The sequence below is a fragment of the Panthera tigris genome, chromosome A1 (assembly GCF_018350195.1).
Source record: "Panthera tigris isolate Pti1 chromosome A1, P.tigris_Pti1_mat1.1, whole genome shotgun sequence".
In the NCBI taxonomy this organism is placed as follows: Eukaryota; Metazoa; Chordata; class Mammalia; order Carnivora; family Felidae; genus Panthera; species Panthera tigris.
In genome coordinates this window covers 114,494,983-114,519,289 of record NC_056660.1, presented here as the reverse complement: position 1 = coordinate 114,519,289, position 24,307 = coordinate 114,494,983, and the positions used below count along the sequence as shown (strand labels likewise).

The window sequence follows — 24,307 nt, the reverse complement described above, 5'->3', positions numbered from 1 at the left end:
GCTGCTACCAAGAGGAAAAGTCAAGGGCTATTAAAGAAAATTTTTCCACGTGTGTGTGTGTGCGTGGATGTGTGTGTGTGTGTGTAGACAGGTAGCAGTATTATGGGAGAGAAAAGGATAAAATTGGAAGTCACATAGAAACTGCAGCGTCACCACTAAACAGGTCTCTGTTTCCACAAATGTACAACAGAGATAATAATATAGATAATCCTCACTTTGCACAGTAGTCCAGGTCCATGAAAATAACTATGCAAGTTGTAACAGTGCAAAGTAATCTTTAATCAATGCGAAAAATTATGATTATCCTGTGTGACCTTTAACATTTTTTGACAAAAGATTAAAAGCTCCTTTACTACTAATTATAAATGTACAGGGAAATGAAAAAAATTGTAGATTTAGTACACTGTAACTTAAAACATTATGTACAGTGAAAATTAGTGTTTTCTTTGTAAGAGAATACTCAAAAGTAGTTTTTGAACAACACTTGCCTTCTTCAACATTTAACTTAGGATACAGACAATGCATCTCTTCTATCCCTTGGCAAACTGTCCTATTTCCTTCTAAATTTGGATCAGCTTCCAACATTTTATCCTTTGCACTTTCAATGTCATGAAATATCTCCAAAAGTTCTTTTAGTGTAAAGGTTTTGATGACATCACTTCCTCTGGGACATCATCATCCTTTTCTGCACAATCATTTTCCTCATTTATGTCAATAACTTTGCCTTCACTAAGTTCTTCTGACTGCTTACCTAGAGTCTCTTTAACAGCAGCAGTGTCAACATTCCCGGGCAGCTATTTATCCTATAACTTAATTTATATTCTATTCAAATTTAAATTCCAGGTTTATCACTTTTTGTTTCTTTGCTGCACTTCCATCTTTGTTAGTAAATTCATTCTTTCAACAATCACTTTTTAAAAATTCTTTTAAAGTTTATTTTTGAGAGAGAGAGCAAGAGCAAGCAAACAGCAAAGGGGCAGAGAGAGGAGGGGACAGAGAATCCAAAGCAGGCTCCACACTGCCAGCACAGAGCCTGACATGTGGCATGAACCCACAAAACAGGAAATCATGACCTGAGCCAAAGTCGGATACTCAACCAAACTAAGCCACCTAGGAACCCCACAATGACCCCATTTTGTAAAAGGGTTCATATTGAGTTTATCACCAGGAGACAAGGAGGCAACACAACCACACACAGAATGAACTGAACAGTTGCACAGTGACCAGTCACCCAGAGAGAAGGAACATGATAGGTCAATAATCCTAATGCACATCTGTTATTCATGTAGTGATATGTACATGTAAGAGCTAGCAATGAAGTCTGTACTTCATGAATTCACTCACAATCTATCATGTTAACTGAAACTTGAACCATGTTGGTTAGGGACAAGTTTTATTTCACTAAACTGTGGCTCATGAAATTTGTGTATACTGGACCCATGCAAAGTGAGGATTGCCTGTATCTACCTCCTACGGCTGCCGCAGAGATGAAACCAAACGTTCAGTAAAGTGCTTAGAATGGTGCCTGCACTCCCATACTATCTATTATCACTACTGGAATTTAGTTATAGATAGATGGAGGGGGACAGGAAGGCAAAAAGACACTAATGACACCTAAGTGAGGAAGCAAGACTCTAGACCACAGACAGGAACACATATAATCAGGACTACAGGAGGAAGTGAGAGCCATGAGAGTGGGAAAAGGAGGTTCTTGGACCCTCAGATGAGAATAGAAAGCAGAGATAGCAAGAGGTTGGCTTCCAGGCAGTATGAAGCTCAGCGTTGTTAGAGAATCTCATTTTCTCAGAAGCAGTAAGTGAGGCTATCCTAAAAACTGAGCAGGGTAAGGGTGCCTGGGTGGCTCAGTCAGTTAAGCAGCTGACTTTGGCTCAGGTCATGATCTAGTGGTTTGTGGGTTTGAGCCCCAAGCCAGCCTCTGTGGTAACAGCATGGAGTCTGCTTGGGATTCTATCTGCTTCACTCTCTGTCCCTCCCCGTGACCCTGCTCTCTCTCTAAAAAATTTTTTAAAACATTAAAAAAAAAAACAATAGAACTCTCAATTAGTTTACTTTGAAAAGTTATCAAAAGCACTCTTCCCAAACACAAAAAGGCAAACTGGGAAAACTGCAGCAGAAAGGCAATCTGTCTGAAGTCACACGGTCAGCAGTAAAGGCTGAAAATATAACTGGGTCTTCTGGCCTTGTTCAAGTTGTCTCCAGTTAACTACACACTGCATCTGGTATTCACTATGATACAAAGGAGATGAAATTTAAGAGAACCCCTATTACTGTTCTATCTGCCATGAAATCAGAACTGTCAACATGCCCATCCCCTGATGTTTTTCCCCCAACTAAGCTGAGGATAAAAATTAAGTTACTATGGAGTTCAAAACAAGGACAAAGGGCAACTGTAAAAGATATAAACCAAAAACCCAGTTCTACATTAGAACAGGACAAGATCAAAGCTGTTCTGAAGCATCAAATATCTTAAGTAAACTCCCTTCAATGCAATTCAATTTTTAAATAAAACTACAGGAAAAGAAAAGGCTTGAAAAGAGTATGGGGTCAGGGATATATGAGAAAGATAAAAAATAGAAAAAAGGATTGGTTTTTCTTCTCTGGAGCCTAGGAAATGAGACATTCTGTTATGCTGCTCTTCTTTAAAACTAAGAATGTGGGGGTATCTGGTTGGCTCAGTCAGTTAAGCATCCAATTGTGGCTCAGGTCATGACCTCATGGTTCCTGAGTTCAAGCCCCACATCAGGTTCTATGCTGCATCAGGCTCTGTGCTGATAGCACAGAGTCTGCTTGAAATTCTCTCTCTCTGCCCCTCCCCTGCATGCACCCTCTCTCTCTCTCAAAATAAATAAATAAACTTTAAAAAAAAAAAACATCAAAGCATCTGGGCAGCTCAGTCGGTTAAGCGTCTGACTCTTGGTTTTGGCTTGGGTCATGATTTCACGGTTTCATGGGTTTGAGCCCTGCATAAGGCTCTGCACTGGCAGCATGGAGTCTGCTTGCCTCTCTCTCTCTCTGTCTCTCTCTCTCTCGCTCTCTGCCCCTCCACCACTTGCACTGTCTGTCTCTCTCAAAATAAATAAAGTAAAATTTGTTCAAATAAAAATAAAAAATAAACTGTCCTTTTGTGGTAACAGCTACGAAGTTTGCCTCTGTTCCCCTTATTGGGAGTTTTTCCATCTGTTAAAAAAAAAAAAAAAAGGAATTAAGCCAATATGAGGTTTCTTCCAGTTTTTAGGAACTGGTAATCTCCCTTACCTATCCCATTTATGACTTCACATCCCACAAAGCCCACGCCATACTACAAGAACGACTCCCAACCACAATGCCATAGCAGAAGGTCTCAGGTCCTCAAAAATACAGGTATATAAACATGTCAACAGCCTTTAATAGTCCTACAAGACACCTAACAGATAAGGAGCCAAGTTGTACCTTCTCTAAAATAGCAATGGAGATAATTCTAATATGCTCCTCAGCCAGAACCTTTTCTACCTTTAAGTCCAGAAAAAGATAAGAACTCTGCCAGCCCACCGGACGAGTAAAGCTTACCTCCTATAAATTACATAAACCACTAGGGGCGCCTGGGTGTCTCAGTCAATTAAGTGTCTTGATTTCGACTCAGGTGGTGATCTCCCAGTTCCTGGGATGGAGCTCATCGGACTCTGTGCCACAACAGACTCTGCCAGCATGAAGCCTGCCTGGGATTCTCTCTCTGCCTCTCTGCCCCTCCTCCACTCTTTCTATTTCAAATATATAAACATTTTAAAAAATAAACAATTACATAAACCAGTGGCTTCAGGTTCCTTTACTAATGGAAAAAAATTTTTTAATGAAAATGGAAATCACAATGTGCTTACATCACAGAGACAGGATAGGACAGAGTACATCAACATATACGAAAATATTAACAGAGGTGGCATATCACAAGATGGTACAGCATGATGGTAGATTATTTTCGATTTGTGTTTTTTTTTAAACTTTCTATAATGAACATATGTACTTTTATTTTTTAAGGTTTTTGTTTGTTTTTGTTTTTGTTTTTTAAGTAATCTCTACACCCAATGTGGGTCTTAAACCCATGACCCCAAGATCAAGAGTCTCATGCTCTTCTGACTAAGGCAGCCAGGCACCCTGAACATACATACTTTGAAAGAAAAAAAGGTTTTAAATGATAAAAAAAAAAAAAAATTGAACGTATCTTTAATTCATGTCTGTGATACATAAAACTCAGGGTTTCCAAGAAAAGAATAACCTAAAGCACTCAAAAAAGTCTATATACAAAATTTCTTTTCCTAAGGTATAAAAAACCCCGTGACTACTAGTGTTGCTACATAAGGAAAAAATAAAATTAGCATACAGTAGGAAATATAAAAGCTTTGTGAAATCAGCTGTCTCGAGAAGCTTATCCAAATATGGGTAAACGAAGTGGTAAAATAAGGAGCCATCTGCAGCCCCAATCTCATTATCATCATTTTTTGTTTAGTTGCTGCAGGAGAAGTTCAATTATTATACAGACCTTAAGTAGGTATTTCTTATAGACAACTTTTTATGAGAGCACACTGTTAGCAACTGCCAAATCTTAAAGAGAAAGATTTTAAGACATCCACCTGAATATGCTTTTGAGGACTGCAAACACATCCCTGTGTCAAAATGACAGAAGCTTTCAGGAGAATAGCTAAAAATCATTTACCATCATAAACATGTTCAAATTCCTTATTCATTTCAGGATCAATTTCAGGGCCATATGTCAAATTCTGATCCCTCCTCTCACAGTGATTTCCCAAATGGTCTTGCTCAATTCATTTTGATCTCTTTATCTTAAAAATGATTTTAAATACCTCAATTTGTTTTCTTTTCAGTCAACTATCTCATACTAGTCAATAATGGTAGACTTCAGTCTTCAAAATAAAAAACTGTCCTATTTAAACTTGTGAAAAGAAAATAAAACTCTGGCCATAAAAATATTAAAGACAAGTATTTAGATCTCTGACTCAAAATGACCCCCTTAAATCATATTACTTTATATAGAGAGAATAATACTGTCACTAAATATTATGTTATAGGAAAGTACTTAGTGATACTGAACAATGTTCAAGATCCGTTAAGTAAAAAAAGTAAATGACACATCAAGCAAAACCTATTTCTACACATGTGAGTATATTCATAGAAAACAAACTTTAAGGATCTAGAAACAAAATGTTAACCATTGGTTTTATCTCTGGGTAACAAAATTAGAGCTGATTTTTATTTTCTTTCTTTCTTTCTTTTTTTTTTTTTTTTGTTCTTACTATCAAAAACACTCACTGCAGAAAATTAGCTTTTATTTTTAAAAAGTTAATTCTACCCAAGGAATAGCCAGAGGAGGAGAAAAGAAAACAACAAACCACCACCAACAACAAAACAGCAAGCAACCAATATCACAAGTAAATCTGTTATAAATCACCATGTACTTAACAATGGCATCTTTTTACACAGAAAAGTAAAAAAAAAAATCCAACCCTGAATTTGAACACTTAAAACTTCCCTACCATGGGATTCCTAATTCTTCAAAGTTACATTTTAATACTTTAGGTTCAGTGATAAGCCTACTTCATACCAAATTCTCTTAAATACATCTGATTAATAGATCTCACCAAAAACGGATATAACTTTTCTTACTTCTTTGTTATTCTATCAACTTCATTTTTACTAAATAATAGACAGGACCAAGTCTTCATAAAATTATTTGCTAGATTCAAGGTAATCAAGAATTAACACCCATTTCTCAATCTGCCCCACTCCTCACCCCCAAATTTTTAAATTCATTTTCCATGACCTGGTAATAAAATAAGACCTTTTCCTCACTTGTAAATGAAGATAAATGCAATACTATTGGCAAAGGGTAATAGATTCCATTACATAGTCCTTGCAGGAATGAACCAAATGATGGTATATATCGGACATAACGTTCATGCCCTGTGACATGGGGATGAACAATTAATCCTCCCTACTTTCACCTTTCCATTCATCTGTGGGGATATCTGGCAACAACCACAGATCTCCAGATAGTACCTCCATAATTAGAGGAAAGCGGACAATGACTCAATTCCTAACAGAGGCTTTAAGAGAACTTTCCTGGGGTGCCATTTTTAATCCACAAAACTGTTCATCTTTTGAAAATCAACCCAGGAAATAAACATTTAATATGTTATTTAACTACTATAAGCCATCTGAATCAGCTCAGAGTGCCCAGAAAAACTTCCAACCTACGCCCTTTCTCATCCCCTGGGGATGTAAGTAAAGGAAGCTTTGAAATTTCTTTTTCCAGTTGACAAAATGGATTTTTTTAAAAAGTTAAAATAGAGTACCACACATATTCATGTTCTCATTTTCCTTACTAATTCAAGTGTGCCCTGCTGCTATTCAGAAACACTTCAAAGAGAGGCACTTACTTCCTGATTACACATTCAAATAAATGCATAACATGCATTTCAACTTGGAATCACTTTCTTAAGAAATTAACTAGTAGAAACCATGTTATTGCAACATCATGGTTGAAGTCATGCCAAAGTCAAAATTTTAATACCTAAGATAACTTCCTCAGCTACACTGTACAAATATATTCAGGCAATACTATTACCCACTGTAACTTAAAAGTATTATTGTGCTGTTAGTGTTATTTATTAAACGTTTAATGAAACAGACTTAAAAAAAAAAAAGAGGAGCAATTTCAAAATGAAAGGAAACATTAGAATTTAATAACTTCTTTCTCCTTTCCTCACTTCCATAGCCAGCCAGAAACCAAGTCTCTGCAAAGCAGCATATGCTCACATAAGGGTAATGATCCAGAAGCAGACAGCATGCTTGACACATCCCAAGTAAAGAAAATATAGCCTCCACCCTAGAGACTTAGAGTTTAAGTCAGAAAGACAACTTTAAGACATAAAACACCCAGATGACAACTAGTTAATGATTTTTTTTGGACTTTACATTTTGCTTTTCCTGCTCAAGTTAAATGCATAGCAAGAGAAAATGAATTAAATGGTGGGAGTGGAGGAATGGAGGTCAATAATGAACAAGTTTTAAATTAATCACAGTCTTCAGGAACATAGGAAGGGTAGGAACTGGAGTGAGAGCACTTCCAACAACAGACCCAGCCATCAGGGGATCACATGAAAAGAGACATCCACAATAAGAGGAGAAAACAGGATGAAAAATATACGAAGGTGACAAAGGTAAAAGTCAAGGTAACAATAGGAAGCGAGAACTCAAAGAAGAGTATGAGAAAAATCAGCTGATTTTTTAGCAGCTTTGATGAAGAAAGTCATTACACTAATCTGAAAACCTAATTAACTTAACTTTTATCTTTTTCAAAATGTTAAATGTTTCTCTGCTATTGCTCTTCCACAGTATCATTATTAACACTTTTTGAAACCCACTCAACATTGCAGGGTAGGAATACTTGTCAAATTTCTCCTGTGAAAAATCAAAGAGCCCATTTAGAAGATCAAGCTCATGATCCCAACCTGATTAAAACCACACTAACAAGACCAAATCAAAATGCAATCTCTCACATACCCACACAAAGCTATGTTTCAAGTCTTCACATCATGAACTTTGCAAACCCAGATTCCACTGTCTCCTGTCTACCTCTCAAACCCTACTCAAAAAAGTCACTGACAGTTGCTCTGTCTTGATCATATCTGCCTTTTAACATCTATCTTCCAGGCTGCCTATATCAAATGTGGGTATATCAGTCTGAGGCTGTCAACATCTGCACTGGACAGGAGACCAATTTTCACCTCCTTCAATCTGACTCTAGGCATTGCCAGGGAGAAAATTGTGCCTCAAGAGCCTGACAGCTTGTGCTCAATATCCTTTTGTCAAGAACAAAATAAATCATTATTTTCCTTAAAATTGCCTTGCTGAGATTCACAATGTTAAATATATATATATGATAAATGTGTATGCACATGCATACATATATATATACACACATACACATATATATGTACATAAATACTCTCCATGTGTGTATATTTATTTTTCTCCCTATATACAAATCATTCAAGCTGCACCAAGGAAAATGGCATCTATATCCTCAATTTTACTACACAATTACTGAGGTAAACAGAAGAGTATCTCTTAAGAAAATAAAAATAAAATAAAATAATAAAATAAAATAAAATAAAAATAAAAGTCTCTTAATTAACATCAATTAAAAACCCTCATTACCCATCCCTTCTTTAAGACAATGTCCTAAGAGACCATATGTTTTATCTGGGTAATTCAGTGCTTCAAAATTTAAAAAAGCTGAGAATGGGGGTACCTGGGTGGCTCAGTTGGTTAACCATCCAACTTCAGCTCTGGTTATGATCTCACATAACCAGAGTTCAAGCCCCGCCTCAGACTCTGTTGTGACAGCTCAGAGCCTGGAGACTGTTTCAGATTCTGTGTCTCCCTCTCTCTCTGTTCCTCCCCACCTCATGCTCTCTCTCTCTCTCCTTCAAAACTAAATAAATATTAAAAAAAAAAAAAGCTAAGAAGTTATCTATCCAACAAGACCATTAGAGAATGCTCACCAATCAACTACAGCTACTAAGATCACGTAGGTACTAGCCAACTTTTCACTCTACTGTTTCAGTAGACCAATACATACTGCTTTTTGGCTCTAAAACTGACAAGACATTTTCTACAGAAAAGATGGCTCTTGTAGTGATTGAGACTTAGTACTGAACAACATTATTGCTCTCAGTAAATTGAAGTTGTACTTCCACTCAAAGACGATGCGCTTGCACTATAATCAAAGCTTACCTGAAATGGAATACCGATCCAAAAGCCAGAACTTAAAAAGACTCCAAAGAAATTTTAAAACAAATACTGCCTAAATACAAATGAACATGAAAGGGAGGAAACCATAAGCCAAACATTAAAGTGTGTACTTCCTATTTATTGGACAAGAATATTCAGTAAAAGAATTTACTCTGTTTTCACTTTCCTGCCATGTGGGGAGAAGGGCCATCTGGTTTCACTATTAAGTGTTTTCTCAGTATTGGAGAAGTGGGTACAGTGAATTATCTTGATATTTTCATGTTGTCCACCATGTGAACAACAGCATATATATGAGAAGTTGTTATAAATGGTATGGCAGTCATGGAACGAAATTCAAACCAAATTGTTTGGTATGCAGTAAAAGTCATGACTTTAGCTACAATCCTTGCTCTATTCAACAGAACTCAACCACCTTTTCCAGGACTACCAGATTTTGTCTCATCATTAAAAAGATTAGAGACATAGGGGCACTTGAGTAACTCAGTGGGTTAAGCATCCAACTCTTGATTTTGGGTTCAGGTCATGATCCCAAGGTCACAGGATAGAGCCCAACGGGCTCCACATTGGGCATGGGCCTGCTGAACATTCATTCATTCTTTCTCTTTCTCTCTCTCTCTCTCTCTCTCTCTCTCTCTCTCTCTCTCTCTCTCTCTCCCTCTGCCCCACTAGTGCTCTATTGCTCACTCTCAAAAATAAAAAGGAAAAAAAAGAAAAAAAAAAAATAAGGAAGTAGCATTTTACACCTATAAAGAGAGCAAAAAATTTTAAGACTATCCCAATATTTGTCAAAAAGGATTATTTGTTTCCACTCAATGCCAATTTATTATATCCTTTATTCCTTTGGAGAACTCTCCCCCATTTCTCCTGTTCTAGGGCAAACATGTGATCTAGGCTGACTAGAAACTGGTTCAGTGCTGAGCATGACCCAAGCAAAGCTAACCAGTCCCTTCTATGACTAAAATATAGACACAGAGGAAGAAAAGTTCTTTTTTGGCTAAGATGACCACCTCAAACTAAAGGTGGAATCTTAAAAAATAAAAAAATAAAATAAACAAACAAAAAAGAGAATAAGACCTACAGACAGCAAACTGATGGTCAGAGGGGAAGGAGGACAAGCAAAATAGGTGAAGGGGAATGGGAGATACAGGCTACCAGTTATGGAATAAAAAAGTCACGAGAATAAAAGGCACAGCATAAGGAATATAGTCAATGATACTGTAATAGCAATGGATGGTGACAGATGGTAGCTATATCTGTGGTGAACATAGCATAATGTATAAACCTGTCCAATCACTATGTAGTACATCTAAAACTAATGTAACATTGTGTGTCAACTACATTCAAATAAGGAAGGAAGGAACTAACGAACGAAGGAAATAGGGTAAAATGAAATACGTGGAGCCAAGTGATGAAAAAAGCCTCACACCCTTCGAGTCAGTCACATCTATCCCTGAAATCACAATCTACTTCTAGAATTCTCAATTACAAAGGCCCATAAACTCCCTTTTGCTTCAACAGCTCTGAACTGAATTACTGTCCCTTGTAACTGGTGAGGCTGTAAGAATATTAGAAAACTGATGATATAACCATACTGGATAACAAGTTAGGAATACATTTTTTTTTAAGTTTATTTATTTTTGAGAGGGGGAGAGAGAGAGAGAGAGAGAGAGAGAGAGAGAGAATAAATATGTGAGCAGAGACGAAGAGAGAGGATTACAAGCAGGCTCCACACTGTCAACGCAGAGCCCAAAGCAGGGTTCAAACCCAGGAACCATGAGATCATGACCTGAGCGGAAATGAAGAGTTAAACACTCAACCAACTGAGCCACCCAGGCACCCCTAGGAATACATTTTAAAAGCCCTATAACCAATGTATGCCCCTGTGTGTGTAAAACTTCATCAAACTGTACACAGATTTGTGTATTTTGTTGTATATAATTATTCTGTTTATAAAAAAGATCTGTGCCCCTATTATTTCTACTCCTGGAAATGTATCTTAATGATGTAATTTTTAAAAGGGGAGGGGGAGAGGGGCGCCTGGGTGGCTCAGTCGGTTAAGCGTCTGACTTCGGCTCAGGTCATGATCTCGTGGTCCGTGAGTTCAAGCCCCGCGTCAGTCTCTGGGCTGATGGCTCAGAGCCTGGAGCCTGCTTCCGATTCTGTGTCTCCCTCTCTCTCTGCCCCTCCCCCATTCATGCTCTGTCTCTCTCTGTCTCAAAAATAAATATACGTTAAATAAATAAATAAAATAAAGGGGTAAGACACTATATGTACATGCTTACTCACTCGAGCATTATTTATATCAAAAACATAAAAACTTTTAAGTCCAATAGGGAAATTATGGAATAAAAAATACAGTTTTAAACATTACAAATTCCAAGGTTATACTAACAAACAAAATGCCTATAATGACTGTTACATTCTTTAAAAAAAAATAAAATGGTATCAAAGTTACAATTAATACTAGGGTAAAATGCATATGCATTTAGCCATGGACTTGAAAGGAAACACAAAACCACATATACATAAAATACTATTTATAAACATTTTAAAAAATGAAGTAATGTAAATCTAAAATAACATGTAGAAGGCTTATATGTAAACACTGATGAAAGAAATTAAAATCTAAATAGATGGAAATATAGTTTGATCATAACTATACTGGTCAATATAGTAAGAATGTCGATATTCTCCAAATTAATTACAAGTTTAACGTAATTCTATCAAAGTCCCAGATTTTTTGTAGATACAGATAAGCTTATCTAATATTTATACGGAAAAACAAAAGAGAATAACTAAAACGATTCAGGAAAAAACTAGGTGGGAAGAAACATTTTACCCAACTCTAAGACTCATACAGCTATAGCAATAAAGACTGTGTGGGTACTGGTGGAGGAAAAGACACAGACATCAATGGAACAAAATAGAGAACTCAGAAATAATCCCATACAAGCACAGTTGACCAATTTTTGACAAGGGTGCAAAAGCAAGAGAATCTTTTCAACAAATGATACTGGTTGGGGAAGTCCATAGGGGGCAAAAATGAACTCACCCTAAACTTCACGTATTATACAAAAATTAACCCAAAAGGGGTCAAAGATTTAAATGTAAAACATAAAACTAAAAATAACTTTTAAAAGAAAACAGGGAAAATATTCATAAGCTAAACCCTGGTGAAGAATTCTTAGACACCAAAAACTTGACTCACAAGGGAGGGGGGGGTAAAAAAATTGTGGACTTCCTCAAATTAAAAGCTTTTACTATGCAACAAACTATATATACACCATGGAGTATTCATAGAATACTACCTAACAACAGAAAGTTACAAACTGATATACCAACTTGGATGGCTCTCAAGGCCATCATGTTGACTAAAAGAAGCCAATCTCAAAAGGTCATATACTGTCTGATTCCATTCACACCATATTCTTGAAATGACAGAATTAGAAATGGAGACAGGCAAGTTACCAAGGATCAGAGGTGGTGGGTAGTGTAAACAAAATGGGTGTGACTATATGGGGGTAAGCATGAGGGAGAACTTTATCATGGTGATGGTGATAGAATAGTTCTGTATCATGATTGCAGTGGTGACTGCACAAATGTACACGTGATAAAATCAGAGAGTTACACACATATATTATGCCATTGTTAATTTCCTTATGTTGATATTGTACCATAGTTCCATAAGATACAACCACTGGGGGAACTCAAAAAAGGATCCACTGAACCACTGTACTATCTTCGAAAATTCCTGTGATTCAAAATTAAAAGTTAAGAAAAATAAAATTAACCTGTTAATTGACTTTTTATTAGCGTAAATAAAGCAAACGGTGTAACAGATCTTTTTAATTTGACTGAAAACTGGTGTAGCAAAATCTTAATGGCTCTAAGAGAATATACTAATATTAGGTAATTCCCGTGGAGTTTTTAGAAGCATACAGTGCCTTAAATGATTCAAGCTACAGGAAAATAAAGTATAACAATTTTTCACATACTAGGTCCCTCATTTTTATCTATAAAGAAGACCAGCCATCTGCTCAGGCCAACCTGGCAGTTAACAACTGGCCCATTCTTCCTTTGGACTGTATGCAATAGCAGTCCCTTCCTTAACAGTTTCATCTCACCCCTCACCACTGTGATGATCTCCTGATTATTGGTCCTGCCTCCAGGCTCTCTCTCAACCATTTAACTCTTCTTGAACATAGCTGAGAGACTCATCTCCCGAAAACACCACTTTTCCTCATATTCTGTGTTGCCCAGATGGCAGAACTTCTTATAACAGGAAGAAAGCTAAAGAGACATATTTTAGTTTAATTTAAGAAGAAAAAGAGCTATAAAAATAAACACAAAGCAATGCTGGAAAAAGCTACTTCCAGAGGTAGCAAGTCCCATATCATTAGATATATTCAAGTATACTGGAACTGGAACCTGAACCTGTGAGCCCTATTCCAACCCTAGAGTTTGATTCCATATCATTTCCCTGAGAATTCTCCCTCCTTCACCTGGCATTCTAAACCACCCTCTAAAATCTAGCTGCAGGCTCTTTTCTTCTAATCTTTCCTAGAAGCACCCCTCTCCAGTCAGGGCTCTAACTGTTCCCCCATGCACATCTTGCTTAGTCTACTGGTTTTCTTAACTAGATGACTTTTTCCCCTTCCTCCTTTCACCTTTCAAGATCCAGTGCACCTTCAGCAAGATTTTCTAATCCCATGCTTACCCTACCAATTCCACTCCATTCCTTGCATACCACTAATGCTATTAATTTACTTTTTATGTCCAAGTGTCCTGATTATAAGCTCTGGGACAAAACAGGAAAACCAGTCTCCCATGTGCTAGCAGACACTCTCTCTTCATCAGAAACCACCCAGCCCTTACCCCACTCTGGTTTCTCTGATTGGCTGTACAAGATTTTTCTCAGGAAATACACTAATGCCCAGTACACTAATCATTTATCTATTTGGCCCCTTTCCTGAGCACATTATCATCAGAAGCAGTACCTCAGCTTCTTTGAGCCTTCTCCTTTGACCACAAAGAAATGTCCAAGATGCAACAGTAAGTCTCTGATCTTGGCCTTTGAGATCCAACCGTGAATTGTAACTAATGGATTTTTAAAAACTCTTCTAGTAGAAGCTATTCCTCATCACTCTACTTCCAACCTACCATCACTTGTCCTTTTTTTAAATGTCTGTCCTTTTTTTTTTTTATGTTTATTTTTGAGAGAGATAGATCTTGAGCAGGGGAGGGTCAGAGAGAGAGAAGGAGACACAGAATCTGAAGCTCCAGGCTCCCAGCTGTCAGCATAGAGCCTGAAGCAGGGCTCAAACTTATGAACTGCGAGATCATGACATGAGCTGAAGTTGGATGCTTAACTGACCAAGCCACCCAGGCGCCCCTGTCTGCCCTTTTCAAACAAGTTGCATTTAGGCCTTTCCATCTCTGTCCCTTGGATATCACCTACCCAGATAAGAGCCCTCTTTTTCTTGTCAGAGCACTATTCAAGGATTCATAAAATACATTTAGATACTCTTTTTTAGGTATTGTTAAATATATATGTATACGTATGTATGAAGACTGACTGCTAATACGAGATTTCCTTTTGGGGAGCTGAAAATATTCTGTAATTAGATAATGCTAATGGCTGTACAAGTCTGTGAATATCCTAAAACCACAGATGCATGTACTTTAAAAGGATGAATTTTATGTTATGTGAATCATATCTCAATTTTTTCAAAGGTAAGATTCTCCAACCCTAACCCTGTGTTTACATTTGGCACTAGGAAGCATTTGGCACTGTAATTTTTGAGACAAGAGCCTTTTCTCACACACTTCTTGGAGAATATAGTCAATTATCTGTCCTACTGGAACCTGGAGAGGGGAAGACAACCAATTATCTAATTACCACTGTGATAAGAGCTAGGAAGAAAAAGTATAAGATAAGAATGATATAATCAGCATGGTGCATGTAGGGGTGGAAAGGGTCCCAAAAAAAGAAAAGAGCACATTGAAGAGGTACACATGCCTCAGCCCACATAAGGTAGTTAGTTACTCAACAACTAGCTCAAGGTGACTGGCAGTAAAATGAAACCCCTAGATCACAAGAATTTGTATGGTATGCAATTGATAATTGGCTCCCATCTACCACAGGAGGCTCACATGTCCACTGCATTAGCCTTGAGGTAAAGTGGCCCTGGGTATGTATGTGAATATTTTACCTACTGACAGTGTTATTATGGTAAGGTTTTCATGTACTCACAAATGTTTGTGTTTATTATTCATGTAATCAGGGGCAAATACAAGAAGAAAATTAGGTTATGCTGAAAAACTGTATACATTCAAGCCTCTAGTTATTAATGATGATTGCAGAGAAAGCAAAGGGCTTATATAAACTCAAAACTATAGTAAGTTTAGCTTTGGGCTCCAAAGTGTTATAAATAAATACGTAAGTAGTTTAAAAACAGTAAGGTCCTATCTTTAACAGTCTGTGAAAACCTTAGATATGAGGTCAGCTAACCAGAGCCTATGGGTTAAATCTAGCTCACCCTCTCTTTTTCTAAGTAAGTTTTATTGGAACACAGCCATGCCCATTTGTTTATATATTACCAACAGCCACTTTCCCAACACAAATGTAGAACTGATTGTGTTAACAGAGACCTTATAGCCAGTAAAGTCTAAAATATTTACTACCTTAGCTCTTTACAAAAAAAATTTGCCAACTTGTACTAAACTAATGTAATTCACATTGATTCACAACAAAGAAATCTTCTTATACAACCTTTCACAATCAAGTGTTCCAGTGGATAAGCAACAAACTCAAAATGCAAAGAATTATATTCTAACTGTTAGTCAATCTGCTATGAAGTTCTAGATAAATCATAATTACTGTGTTTTCTATTAGCAGTAAAAGAGTAGTTAGGTTAGAGTTTTGTGTAAGTGCTCAGGACCACCTGGGAAAGGTGTTTGTATTATCTTTTGCTGTCTAACAAATACCCCCAAAATTTGATAGCTTAAAATAAATATTTATTATGCTGAGTCTTCTGAGGGTCAAGAATTTGGAGTTGGTCAGGGCTGCCATCTTTTAAAACCTGACTAATGCTGGAGGATCTGCTCCCAAGGCTGCTTACTCACATGCTTGGCAAACTGATACTAACAATTTCCCCCTAGACTGAATAATCCATGAGGAAGAGCCACACAGATACTATACTCTCTTTATGACTTAGTTTTGAAAGTATACAGCATCACTTCTACCATATTCTATTCTTTACAGAGGTGAAAGTATTTAAATCCAACATACATTCAAGAGTATCAAAGTCAGGCTCCACTTACTTAAGGGAGGGCTATCAAAGAATGTGCAAACATATTAATGCCACTACATGGTTTCAAATGATGAGCAAACAGCTTCGACAACATAACCAGAAAGGTTTGGTTGATTAAAAAATCTGCACTTAACCATTGTCATAACATGTACTTTGTTCTATTTATGACAGGAGAGAGGTTTCATACTACTTAAGATTCTTAAAAAAAATTAAAAAAAAAAAGTAAGTCAACAGATAAAAGCAAGGCACTTCAGCTTTTCATAACTGATGCAGTAATGATGATGGGAGACAGTTATATTTTTGTTTTAGTTTTAGCTTTTTTTTTTTTTGGCAAGGAGAAAAGGCAAGGAGAGAAGGCAAATTGTGGTGAATAGATCATGATGATAAATAATTGCAAAGTTGGACTAGAAAAGACAAGTACTTATAATTCAGAACAACATAAAAATTTTTCTCAGGTATAAATAAAAACAAGAAAACAGAAATTTAGATATGCATTCAAAACTGTGGGGTATTTGGGGGGCAGGGGGCATGTATTATACCATGATTGCTACAAATTTACATCAGAGAAACTTCTGAAACAAGGAACACATATAGAACGAAATTACAAGTCATCTGTAACAATTAAATGTATTTTGAAAATAAATGTCTTGGGGCGCCTGGGTGGCGCAGTCGGTTAAGCGTCCGACTTCAGCCAGGTCACGATCTCGCGGTCCGTGAGTTCGAGCCCCGCGTCAGGCTCTGGGATGATGGCTCGGAGCCTGGAGCCTGTTTCCGATTCTGGGTCTCCCTCTCTCTCTGCCCCTCCCCCGTTCATGCTCTGTCTCTCTCTGTCCCAAAAATAAATAAAAAAAAACGTTGGGAAAAAAAATTTAAAAAAAGAAAATAAATGTCTTAGTTACTAGACTCAATCAATATTTGGTAAAATTCATCTGATAATATTATTTTGAGGCAAAAAGGACTGAAGAACAAAACCTTCTCACAGAGGACAATGAAGTAACAGCCATCCTGATTTCCTGAACAAGAAGCTCAAAAATCATCCTGAACTAGACAATTCAACTGCTTTAAAATAAATTCATTCAAAGCCCACTCTAATGGATTGAATAGTGTCCCCCCAAAACTCATGTTCACCCATAACATATGAATGTGGCCTTATTTGCAAATAGGATATTTGCAGATATAACCAAGTTAAGATGAGAGCAAAACAGATTTAGGGGGGATCCTAATTCAGTGTTTGATATCCTTATAAAGAGGAAAACTTACACCCAGAAACACACAGGGAGAATGCCATGTGACATGGAAGGAAGAGGTTGGAGTGACAAGCCAACAAGCCAAGGAATGCCAAGCATTGCTGCTTCTCCAAGAAGCTAGGAGAAAACATGCAAAAGAGTCTTCCACTGAGCCCCCAAGAAAGAGTCACCCCTGCTGACACCTTGATTTCAGGTACCTGGCCTCCAGAACTGTGAACGAGTAAATTTCTGTTGTTCTTGGCCACCAAGTTTATAGTAATTTATGTTATGACAGCTGTAGATAACTAATACATCCACCCAGTTAGTAATATGGAATTTAAATAATCTCATCATTGGCAATATTAGAAACATTTATCTTCAGCCTGAAAATTAAAAAAACATTTAACATCCAAGGTTTTTAGTTTACAATTTCAGAACAATTGGAGATAGCATCTTCTTTTAATGCACTGCCCTTTTCTGGGTACTGTCACAGGGACGAATGTGTCCACTGTCAGCCACCAGTGAGATCCAGTAAGGTTCTCCCAAAGGCCAGTAAAACAACTGCACAGAGTAGGGTCTCAATTCACCTTAGATGATATATAATTGCTCTACAAAAAACTGTCTTTGTTTAAGTCCTCCTGCTGGACCAGCAGTTTATCACACAACTACAAGGTTCAAGAATTTAAGGCTCCAGATATGAAGTCTTATCATACTTACAGCATCATAAAGACAAGTTTTTCTAGTAGGCACTACTGGTAAGCTGTGGGTTACAAATTTCACTTTTTATTAATTCTAAGTTTCCCAAAAGAGGATTCCTTTAAGCCAAGATTTGTTTTTATTTCAAACTCAAACCACTTCCAGTACGCATGGCTAATTTAACACACCGGCCTGAAAGAATGAGGCAACTTCTAGGGTATTTTCAGAATGGTTGCACATTTTTCCATTTTATCACCTTTGTATCTTCAGCATGAACTAAAAACAGGTATTACATAGGATTAAAGGTAAGCTTCTACCCCATTTATTTCCTATTAAACTGTTGTTAGAACATTTCTTAAGACTCAACAATTACTTGGGAAACCCAAGAGAAGTCAATTCAGATACTCCAAATAAACTGTTTCTCTGTTAGCATCTTTCCTGATTAAAAATAAAGGCAGTACAACTTAATACATCTCCAATAATTTAATATTATAAGTTACTGAGGAATTCGCAAGCATAACAATGAGAATACTGACCACAAAAGGTCACTTTCAAGGATTAATTTCCTAAAAAAGTCTGCCTCTCTCTATATTAAAAGCAATATTGACCTACCTTGTTTTCGAACATCTTCTACAGCAGCCACAAGCTCCTCCTTGAGAAATTGACTCTCCTTTGCAATTTTATCCCCCTTCTCCAAAAAATTCTCAGTTGCTTGTTCAACAGATGCAGCCAAAACATGGGCCTTCTTAGAACGGCCTCTCTTCTTATTCGAGGGCCCTTTACTATTGGTGTTTACCAGAGTTGTAACCTAAAAGTTTCATTTTTACAAATTAAACTGCAGTCATTTAAAATGAAAACAACAGAAAGACTACCATCTTTAAAGACAGGGAAAATAAATTATTCATAACAAAATGAAACATCATATTTATGAATTCCACTAAGCATTAACAAATAACACATACTCTCTCCGTATTTAAGAAATACTGAAATGACACTAAATTTAGGTCCTAAAATAATTTAGCTACCTCAGTGTGCAAGACAAAAAATAATATTTTAATTTTTCAAACATGACAACTAGGTTTTTACTTTCATTTTACAAATTAAAAACTGATTAGAAACATGTTAGACATCTCTACATGTCATCAAGAAGCTCCAGGAAGAGGCGTGCCTAGGTGGCTCAGTAAGTTGAGGGTCCAACTCTTGATTTTGGCTCAGATCATGATCTCAGGGTTCATGGGAGCAAGCCCCACTATCTGTGCAGAGCCTGCTTGGGATTCTCGCTCTTCTACCTTCCCCCAGGGCATGCACATTCTCTCTCTCAAAAATAAAATAAACATTTAAAAAAGAAGTACTAGTAGTAGTTCCAGAAAGAGATTAACAATGAACTTACTAGCTTTACATGGAAGTCACATTTTCCAGTTTTCAACCTGTGCAAAATGTTTTAAGGTAACTTGCTTCTGAATTGTTTCACATTTTATTCATAAAACTCTCAGCAATTAATTAGTAAAAGCTCTTAAGAAAGAAAGGAAGGACTGTCCAAAGTAGCCTACTGCGATGATGGTTTAAGTCCCAGAATATTAACCATCATTAATATATATAATACCAGGGGCGCCTGGGTGGCTCAGTCAGTTGAGCATCCGACTTTGGCTCAGGTCATGATCTCACAGTCTGTGGTTTTGAGCCCCGCATCGGGCTCCGTGCTGACAGCTCAGAGCCTGGAGCCTGTTTCAGATTCTGTGTCCCCCTCTCTCTCTGACCCTCCCCTGTTCATGCTCTGTCTCTCTCTGTCTCAAAAATAAATAAATGTTAATAAATAAATAAATAAATATATACATACATATATATATATATAAAATACCAGCTGATCTGTAGGTTGAAGATGACTAAACATTTTTTATTAGTGTAGCTTGCCACACAAAAGAACTGCTGAGAGCTACAGTGGATGGGCTCCAAGAAAGTACCTATTCCTGAGTCTTACCATACACTTCTCCTACATGTATATTAAAATACATAAATACATATGTATATATACGTGTGTGTATATGTATTTTTTATACTAATTGCTAACAATTAATGAAAGATCATCACACAGTGATATTCGTATTTCTAACAGAACATAACCAAACCTACACCCTCAAATTACCAACTAATTGATCCTAGACAAAGAGAAGTTTGTTATTTATTTATTTGGGGGGCGGGGGGGGGGGGGACAGAAACAGAAAGAGAGGAAGAGAGTATCCCAAGAAGGCTCTGCACTGTTAGCACAGAGCCCGACTTGAGGCTCAAACTCATGAGCCATGAGATCATGACCTGAGCCAAAACCAAGAGTCATACACTTATACACTTAACCAATTGAGCCACCCAGGCACCCTAAGCATGGGGAAGAGACTTCACAGTCAAGGGTCTATAGGCCATCTTTCTTGAATATAACCTGTAACTTTACAAGGAAAGAGTGATGCCAAGAAAATGTCTACAAAATACAAACATTTGGTAAGTTACATTACATACCACTAATCCCCGATTAATGCCAATAAGCCTCAATAAAATGGCAGTAACTATGCTCCTATAGGGTTAAAAGAATCCATGCATCAATATTTAAATAATTAGTGGTGCCAAATCGTCTAAATACTACCAACTTAAACTCAACCACTCAAAATAAGGCTTTGAATTAAGTAACCACGCTCTGTGTTTGTTTCCCAGGACTACTACTATGGAACCATGTTACACCTATGTATTTGTTTGCAGATTTTTACCTGTGTAACAAGAGGCTCCAACAGTCTCTCAACTGCCAGAGTCCTGATCTCTAGACTTTTGGGGTCCCATTTGAAGTTTATGTTGCCTGCATGGACAGCAGTCATTTCTGAAAAAGAAACAAAAGGCCAAAGTGAGGCAAACATCAAACACAAACATGAAATATATAACAAATCTTCTACTTTTATAAAGGAGTTTTATAACAACAAAGCTACATTCACCACAAGAGGGGGAAAAATTCTTATTAGCCTGTACAAGAGGGCCCAGTAACTCTTAACCTCTTACACTTTCAGATGCCAAGTTTATAAACAGTAGAGGTACCACAAGAAGCACTTCCAAACACATAGAGCTTTTCCTTTTGGGCTTCTCTGGCACCAAGCCAGGTCTATTTCTAGTCTTTCCATAACAACTTAGAAGCAGGATGAAAAGCTAAAGTGAATGAAGGCCTGATTCTGATTTTTCATACTCCATAACACTTCTAGTGCAGTATTACCTAAAAGGTATAACTCCTTCATTTTTTGATGGATTCTTAGAGAACATCTTGTCTTACTCTATTAAAACATAATGCTTAAGTCTGCTGCCCTCTGCACCTACAGCTATTATCACTCATAGCCAGAAGAAATTTCGAGTCGCACTTAGTCAAATATCAATGTATCAGTGTCAAGGTAAACTTCCATTAGAGGCTTTAAGTCTAGGGGAAGACTTCAATGAAAACACCCAACAGTTAGTGACTGCTTGTATAAGTAGTGACTTAAAGGACGCCTGGGTGGCTCAGTCAGTTGAGCGTCCGACTTCAGCTCATGTCATGATCTTGTGGTCTGTGGGTTTGAGCCTCATGTCAGGCTCTGTGATGTCAGTTCAGAGCCTGGAGCTTGCTTTGGATTCTGTGACTTCCTCTCTCTGCCCCTCCCCTCACGTTCTGTCTGTCTCTCAAAAAATGAATAAATGTTAAAAAAAATTTTTTTAAGTAGTGCCTTAAAGACAAAAGGAAAAAAGGTGAGGTACATAACCGAGGTAAACACAAATACAAACTTTCAGACAACCAACTTGATAGATATTTAAAACCCTAGAAGAGGGTGTTTTATGATCCAGAAATTCCATTTCCCGAATTTTATTCTAAAGAAAAAATTAAGGTGCATGGAAAAAGCTGGATACAATGATGTTCACAACAGCACTGCATACAATCATAATAAAGTACAAATTTCAAAGAGATCCCTGAATAAAGCACACAACCGATCACACAATACTGTACCACTCTTAAAAACAATGTTTACAAAATTTAGAGGGAAAAAAACAAAAACACTGTTCTCGCTGCTCAGGTCTTTATTTCTATTAAATGCCACTTTCCATTAAAGGGAACCAAGACTCCTCCAAAAAAAGCAGGGAGGGAAGTTATTCCAGCTCTGAGTTATCCTATTCTGCAGAAAGCAAAGAAGGGTACAAAGACTCACCTATCAAAACACAGAGGAAACAAAGGTTCCATTGGCAAATTTCTGACAAGTTGAGTATCAAAAAATATAATGACTACAACTGCCTGACTGATAGGCAGGCAGGAAGGTACATAAAAAGATATCCTATGACCATAAAGATCCTCTTAAGAAAAAGACAGTGGCGAGGGAATTTCTTTACCATGAAGGTAGAATAGAATTAGAAAATGACCATTTTGCAAACCCCAATGTAGTAACTGATTCAGGCAAAGATTATCAATGGATATTAACACCATTAAGTGAAAGGCTACTGGGGGAACAGGATACTTGTAAGGTGCCAAAGTATAACTTAACAGGTTACCAATTACAAGGGGCCAAGACATACCTTTACAAATTTGAGATCTAATGGGCACCCTCTTAAACAAATAACTAAACTTAGCATCGTTGATAATGAAACACTTAATATTATATGCTTCCCAATATGAAGATGTTTAAAGTACTCTGTATTACCTATTAAGTACTCTTGATGGAAAAAAAAAAAAAAAAGCTTTAAATGTTTCTCAAGAGCCTCAGTGTGACTGAGCTGCAGTGTTACTGCAAAAATGTTTAACCAGAGTCTAATGAAGCCTCTATGTAGGAACTCAAAACCTTTTTCAATGCCATCAATCCTTCTGGCAGTCTAGTAAAACCTAAAGACCAACGTTATCCAATAGAAAAACAATGTAAGCCACCTGGTAATATTCAATTTTTTAGTAACAATATTAAAAGACTAAAAAGAGGGGTGCCTGGATGGCTCAGTCAGTTGAGCAGCCGAGTCTTGATTTCAGCTCAAGTCATGATCCCAGGGTTGTGGGATGGAGCCCCGCATCAGGCTCCGTGCTGAATGTGAAGCCTGCTTGGGATTTTCTCTCTCTCTTCTCCTCCCTCTCTCCCTCTGCCCCTCTCCCCCACTCTCGCTCTCTAAAATAAAAAAAAAAGGGGGGGGGGGCCTAAAAAGAAATGTGTGACTATACACAACATATCCAAAAAATATTTCAGCATATATTCAGTATTTTTTAAGTTATATTTACATAAGTACTAAGTGGCCAAATATGGGATGTGTTTTACAGTCAGGGCACACTTAAAGTCAAACAAGACACACTTCACCTGTTCAAGACCCACCTGTAGCTAGTACTGGATTCTGTATTAGGTAGTTCAACTATAAGGCCCTTTCTTAGAATGTTTTTTCAAATGCCTAAAACACAATTCAAAGGATTACAAAGGAAACATACGTACTGAAATTTGGTTATCAAGATACTTTACAAACAAATGAATGAAACAGTAATATATGTGCTTCTTTATTAACATTAAATAAAACCTGGCAAGAAGTCTGATGACTACTTCAAAGTAATAATGAACATGCACTTGTTTTCATGGTATCATGTTATAATTACTACAGATATGAAAAGCACTGAGATTCCTACTGGTGATAAAGTTACAGGTTCAAATGAAAAGTAGTTTGTTATCTACATTAATAACAGAAGGAAATGTTAAATTCCTGTTAATAGTGAAAACAAAGACAAAATTTTTCCAATCCAAATGCACTGCAGGTTAAAAAACCCTAATCTATCCTATTTCAAGTTCATAAGAAACAAGTTTCTAGGGGATACAGAAGCATATTAAGCAACACCATAAGAAAACAAATGAATTCAGAATGTAGCATATTTTATAAGATAAAAGGCCCTTAATTCTTCAGAAAGTCAGTACTTGGAGGGAGAAGGTGAGAAGACTATTCTAGACAAATAGATTCAAGAGACATAAGAATCTCATGCAATACATGTATCCTGTCTGGACAACAGTTTGAAACAAGCAGCTATTAAGACATTTGTAAGGAAAGTGGTAAATGTTTAACACTTATTAAATATTAGATGTTATTACAGAATTACTCCTCAATGTCACAGGTATGATAATGAAACTGTAGCTCTGTAGAAAACTGACTTTCTAGGAGATGCATGCTACAATATTTAGGGGGTGAAATATAAAGATGTCTGCAACTTTCAAATAGTTCAGCAAAAGTTAAAATATA

The 24,307-nt window shown here is 37.0% G+C and overlaps 1 protein-coding gene across 3 annotated transcripts in view; it reads right to left on the bottom strand.

Annotated features, from left to right (window-relative positions):
• Positions 1–24,307, bottom strand: part of CTNNA1 (catenin alpha 1) — a 176,781-nt gene that overhangs the window by 125,867 nt on the left and 26,607 nt on the right. For all 3 annotated transcript variants that reach the window (XM_042984815.1, XM_042984820.1, XM_042984805.1), the window contains exons 2-3: positions 20,818–20,924; positions 18,677–18,872 (exon numbers count right to left, since the gene is read on the bottom strand). In XM_042984815.1, coding sequence (XP_042840749.1) covers positions 18,677–18,872; positions 20,818–20,922 — 301 coding nt within the window. In that variant the 5' untranslated portion in view covers positions 20,923–20,924. The remainder of the gene's footprint in view (positions 1–18,676; positions 18,873–20,817; positions 20,925–24,307) is intronic.